The sequence below is a fragment of the Lagopus leucura genome, unplaced genomic scaffold (assembly GCF_019238085.1).
Source record: "Lagopus leucura isolate 7727_CA_CO unplaced genomic scaffold, USGS_WTPT01 Super-Scaffold_100159, whole genome shotgun sequence".
NCBI classification, from domain to species: domain Eukaryota; kingdom Metazoa; phylum Chordata; class Aves; order Galliformes; family Phasianidae; genus Lagopus; species Lagopus leucura.
In genome coordinates this window covers 19,012,405-19,018,494 of record NW_024962335.1, presented here as the reverse complement: position 1 = coordinate 19,018,494, position 6,090 = coordinate 19,012,405, and the positions used below count along the sequence as shown (strand labels likewise).

General features: G+C 46.6%; 1 protein-coding gene across 1 annotated transcript in view; it reads right to left on the bottom strand.

Moving 5' to 3' along the window:
* TMEM178B (transmembrane protein 178B) overlaps positions 1-5,699 on the bottom strand; it is a 209,919-nt gene extending 204,220 nt beyond the window's left edge. The window contains exon 1 of the mRNA XM_042890363.1: positions 5,272-5,699. Coding sequence (XP_042746297.1) covers positions 5,272-5,653 — 382 coding nt within the window. The 5' untranslated portion in view covers positions 5,654-5,699. The remainder of the gene's footprint in view (positions 1-5,271) is intronic.
* Between the last annotated feature and the right edge of the window lie 391 nt (positions 5,700-6,090).

The following is a 6,090-nucleotide window of genomic DNA, read 5'->3' as shown; positions in this document are numbered from 1 at the left end:
CCTTGGGCAACCTGTTCCAGTGCGTCACCACCCTCTGTGTGGAAAAACTTCCTCCTAATATCTAACCTAAACCTCCCTTGTCTCAGTTTAAAACCATTTCCCCTTGTCCTATCACTACCCACCCTCGTAAACAGCCATTCCCTCTCCTGTTGACAAGATCCCTTCGAGTACTGGAAAGCCACAATGCAATCTCCCTGGAGCCTTCTCTTCTCCAAGCTAAACAAGCCCAGTTCCCTCAACTGTCTTCATAGGAGAGATGCTCCAGCCTCTGATCATCTTAGTGGCCCTCTGGACTTGTTCCAAGAGCTCTGCATCTTTCTTGTACTGGGGGCTTCAAGCCCCCATGCCTTTTTTTTTCTCAATAAAAAGTCCTTTTTATAATAAGTACATGCAGTGGGACTTCAAACACATAAACTAAGCACTCACTTACATTCTTTAAGTGTGTGAAGAACATACGCAAAAAGACGGCTGTCCTGATTTGTTTGGCAAAAACATTGCATTTTAAAACTGAAATCTATGGAACTGCAAGGTACTGTGAGTACTTCTATGGAAATAAATCTGAATAGATGCAAGTAGCCTCTCTTCAGGCTTTCCCAATTGTGTATGAATAATCCCTCGTGATGGCTGGAGTAGTCTCGTTAAGCCTTTCTTCCTCAATTGTGCCATGCATCTGACAATCAGAACAGTGAAGGCTTTCATCCCAGAAATCTTGCATGTTATTTGGTTTGGAGACAGGCTGCACAGGAATTAGTTTCTATTTTTCTTGATGGTGGCATGCATCTGAGTGTACATGCAGTGAAGTGTTTTAAAAATAGGATTTACTATGACTTCCATGGACCTTGGGGAGGAAGGAAGGTAAACAGGGAGTTGAAATAATAAGGTCATTGTAAAATTTTTAAAATAAAATTGGATTCCAGTGGCAGGCAGCAGAGCCCCATCCAGGCAAGTTTAACTGGCAGTCTTCCAGAAGAGAGATACAAGATCCTCTGAGCAGTAATTGTCTAAATAGAACAGTCTCTGGTTATTGTGCAACTTTTTTGTGTACTTCATTGTACCTTTATAATTAAATGATGTAATTTCTTTTTATCCTTTCTTGTTTCCCTCTCAACTAGAACAGGAAAGCATCCAAGCAACGCTGCAATCCAAGTAATGGTGCGGACAGACCCTGTGGCTTGCAGGTTTATTTTCTGGGTCACTACAAGTTGTGCACAAGGCATTGCGAGCTGGTGATTGCCAAGGCAGGAAACAACCTCCTCCTTGCCCCTGCTGTGAATGGATGCTTACCTGCACTTCAAATCTCTCCATGCATAGTGCTGGAGGCATTTGGTTCCCTAGAATTTTTTGGTGGGGTGAAGGAATGCTGCTTTTGCTAGAAACTCAGTGGCAGAAAAGCAGCCAGCATCTGCAACAGGGTATGGAAAACACTATATTTAAAAGGACATTGAGCAGCAGGGCTATTTCATTCACTGAGGAGAACATGCAGACATCCGAGTATTAGAAGCTTAGAGCATTGCACTGAACAAAACCAGGACCGGCATTCCTTGGCTTGGGGCTTCAGCTATCAAGAATAAAACTCTGGTCCCAAGATGTTAAAAGAGTCCATCAAAGATCAAGGCAGAATCGTAGGATCAGCCCCATAAGCAATTCCTCTTTGGCTGGCCCTCCTCTACATGAGCGCTTCCCCTGAGTCTAAACAGCCTCTTCACAGGAACGAACATTATTCAAGTGAGTAAAAGTTAGCAAGACCGAGCCTTGGTTTGCATGTTTGGCTCCAGTACTTTCGTTATTGATTATATCTTACATATCTTCTGTACATTTTGCTTTGTTTTCAGTTATAACAAAGAGATCAAATCAGTCGTCTAGTTTTGATGCAGTGCTGGAATGTCCTCCAGGCCCTTGGGTTCTTACGTCTGTCTAGCTCTCCCCAAGTATGCTCACATGTAAAAATCTGTTTTAATTCATTGCCTATTTGTCTAACTGTATTACTAACGTAAATGTTTTAATTACAAGAAATTTAATAAATACAGAATAGAATTCCAGCAGTGACCCAGAATCTTCAGAAACAGAACTGTTTTGTAAAACCACTGGCATCAGAATACTGCCAAATACCACAGGGCCTGATCCTGCCACGAGCCATTGCCTACAGCTTGTATTAATTTCAGCAGAGTTCACAAGCAGAATAACTGCAGGGTATTTGCAAAGCTAGTTAGGCTCTTAATGACTATTTTTTATTATCCTTTGATAGACAAATCTACCATTCTCAAAACTGGAAGTTTTGCCTAGGGAAAAGTGTGTCTCTGAGTAAATGGATCACTTAGTTCTGTCCAGTGTAAAAAGACAAAAAAAGAAAAAGAAAGAAAAAAAAAGGAACTTAATAGCATTCACATTCAATTACACATAGTATTAAATGCAATCTTTGGGGCCAGAAACCACATTAGTTTATCCAGTTTTCTAAGAGGTGTGCCATATTAAATTAGCAGCTGGCAAAGGATGGAAGGTAAAAGGCCCACGTATCAATGACCATTTGCCCTGGAGCTGTGGTTTTACAGAGAGGTATTTCCTCAGTGCAAGAAGATGCACTCCAGTCAGGGTATCTGATGACTACAGGTACAGCACATTTGCAGTTCTTCACATTCACATCAGGCATGCTTTGCCCAAACACCACCCCTGCAATCTCCAACTCCAGATGAGCGTCTGGCATGGAAGGCAAGCGAGACAAGCAGCGTGGTGCTGCCGAGATGAACCGCAACACCTGCCTCCTCTGCAGCACAGAGCTGTTTTCAACATCTGACAGCAGCGGCAGATGTACTTATTTCACTGTCACCATACAGCTGTGGGTCGTAAAGGAATGCCTGATATCTTAGGAGGAAAAAAGGACACCAGTTGCTCTCCCTCATAAAGACAGCTCCATATCAAATTTCTAGTTCAGAGATTTCAGCATGTAGGCATTCTTAATAGGTGGCTATTTTACATTACTTTTTGGTAAAGGAAGAGTAAAATCCATTTACTGTTTTTGATCCAGCTGCTAACTTACAGTGGATAAGTGATCTTACAATACCGCTATCCTTGGTTTTATATGTGAGCGAGTCAGCAGCTGTCAATTACCAAGCAGACATTGTATTTGCTCTCCTGCGTCTTAACCCAAAGATGCCAAAGCAACACAAAGCATTAATGTAAACATGTGACTCTTCAGCATAACTGAGACTTACAATATAGGTGAACTCTTCCTCCGAAAAGACCTCCATTGGTATTCAGCATTATCAGTGTCCCTCCTTTCAAGTTTCTTTTAACACACTACAAACTTGTTTGTAAAGCATCCACAGAAAGCCGTCAGAGAAGGCAAGGAATTAAGACACCAACGTCTGCGCTCTCCTGATTCTGGGGCACCAACCCTGAGCATTGGTTCTGTGTCCACCAGCATACAACCAGAGATAGGAGCACAGCGGCACGCACCATTCCAGGCCCAGGAAGCAGTGTGCATTTAGGGTGGCTCATCACATACACACACAGCCTTGACAGCATCTTCCAAAGACTATCCTCTCCCATGTTTAACCACCTCAGAGTAAGGTGCCTCATTTTGTCTATCACTAACACTTCCCAGAGCTGCTCTTACACACAACCCATAGCCAAGCAATCTCATCAGCTTCCGGATATTCTTGAGTCTGGGACGAGATGGGTGGTGAATGAGAAACGGCTAATTTATTTCAACACAAAAAATCTCTCTAGTAATTGAAACTTTATTTGGCAAAGGAGTTCTCCGTTGCGATGTTTGCCCGCTGGCAAGGTTGAAGTTCTCCAGTTGTGCCACAAGCACAGAAGGTGCACATGGCAGAGTGATCCACAGCAAGCCCACACCCTCAGCTAGACAGAGAGTGGAAATCCCTCGGCGTTGGCATGAGCACTGAGGTGTCAGGATGCAGACCCTTGTCCATTGCTAACAGGATTGAAGCCACCAATGCATCCCATGAAGGTCGTTAAGTAGAACTGGACATTAAGGGTCACCAGTAACACAGAGAGGGGTGAAAGGTTCTCCACTACATCACCCGTCTGTGCTGCTTCAGTGCATGTCTATACTGTGCTACACAGCAGTATGACTCCCTTTAACACATACGGAACTAAATGTGTACATTGGCAAGTGCATGTGAAAGCATATCCCTCGAGAATAATCAGCCTCAAGCAACAATTCTGTGTGCATGGTCTGAAAAGGGAGTCAACACAGGCTACCAAGGGAGCTTGGGACAGAGAATACAATGTAAGAAGCAGCGATTTCACCACGGTGGAAATAAATCTCCAGAGAACCATCTGAATGCCGCAGAAGAACCATGGGAGGGAAATGTTATTTTGCTGTTTGGAGCAACCACGCTGTGGGCAGCAAAGATGCTGTCATCCTCTGCTGAATCCCAGTCATCTCACAAAAACATAAATCTTTTGTGGATGGGATGTATAGACAGGGGTTTGTGCGTATCTCCTCTTGCAATACTTCAGATCAAAGAGACATTTGAGGCAAACTGACCATCATCTTGAGCCACTACGTTTGGGGAAAACAGAAGGAGGAGGACCAGAAGACTAGAAAAAGAACAGCACAAAAATGCTACAGGCAGACAGATGCATCTCCACTCTGAAAGAAAATGATTCCTAACACTCCTAATAAATTAATCCAACGTTTTGTAACCACTGAAAATATTCCTAAACGTAGCTTAGTGTAAACAGCAAGCCGGGTTTCCTCCTGCTTGTTAGCATTTCTCTTTGTTTACGCTCCATTTGAGGATAGAAGCCTACATGTGAGCACTACTAATGGTGTCATTCAGGACTGATGGGGTATTTGGGAAGGGAATGACGAAATACAGACATATGTAGCATCTCGTAAAATACTATATACTTTGTCTGAGTCAGCAGGCTCAAACTAAAAATAAAAGAAAAAATACTGAGGCTCTGCTTTATTCATACATTTTACTTCAGTGTGGAGAATATTCCGATACCATGGTGATGGGCTTACAGAGACAGAGACGTGAAAGAGATGTTCTGAGGTGTGTCTGCTCTCACCCCACTGCTGCCTTGCTCCCAAACCCCACATCTCCATGGAGGAGACCCCACAGGAAACTGCCCTGGCGATGCCCTGGGAAGCAGCACCCAGCCGAGGCGCTTTACCCATCACAAGGAGAGGGTTTGGCTAGGGATGCTCACCTCCACCTGGGAGCCCAACCGGCTCTGCTCAGCTCCCACTCAGCTCGGGAGGGCCCGGCACATGTATTTGGTAAAAACAGCCCTTACCTTTGGCAATCAGCTCCTCCAGCTCTTGGTCGAATCCTTGTCGGTGGCATTTCCTCCAGAGCCCCATGTTGGTTGAGTTGTACTGTCTGTTGCACTCGTCGACCGCACTCATGGCAAAGATCTGCCTCCTGTTCCTTGCCAAGAGGAGTTTCCCTTCCCAGCGGTCCAACCTCGACCTGCTGGCCCTGAGAGGCAGGTTGTTGTTGGAGTTGTAAATAAAGCCAGGATCATTTCTCTTAGTGGTGATGCTTTTGCACCTCTCCCTGTGCTTCCGGGCATCAGTTTCGTACCAGTGGTCAGAGCAGATCGCCACAGCCAGCATGCCCAGGGCACACAGAGCTAAAGAGAGGCCAGCATACAGCAGCAACCTTCCAGCAGCCATACCTCAGCTTCACGGGAACACCATGGGCATCTTCACCACAGGCAAAGCCCTTGAGCGCGAGGCCACGCCGAAGCCCCGGAGCAGCCGCCGGCCGTCACTGGGCAGAGGCAGCCTGGAGCATCCCCTCTCGCGCGGCTCACATCCACGCTGCGGACGGACGCCCGGAGCGCTCCCAAGTCGTGCCCCGGGGGCTCGTCGGCCTCCCCTCCCCTGCGGAGGAGACGCGGCGAGGAGAAGCGCAGCCTTCCTCCCTCCCGCCCGCGCAGACGTCCCGCCGCCCTCGCCACGGAGGAGCGAACCCGGGGGGACTCGGCGGCTGCGGCCGTTCCGTTAATGTCTATGGGTCCGGCCGGCCGGGCGGCGCGGGAGCGATGGCTTTCGGCTCGGTGAATCCAGCCCGGCCCCGCAGGACAGAAAGTTCAGCGGGCGGACACCTC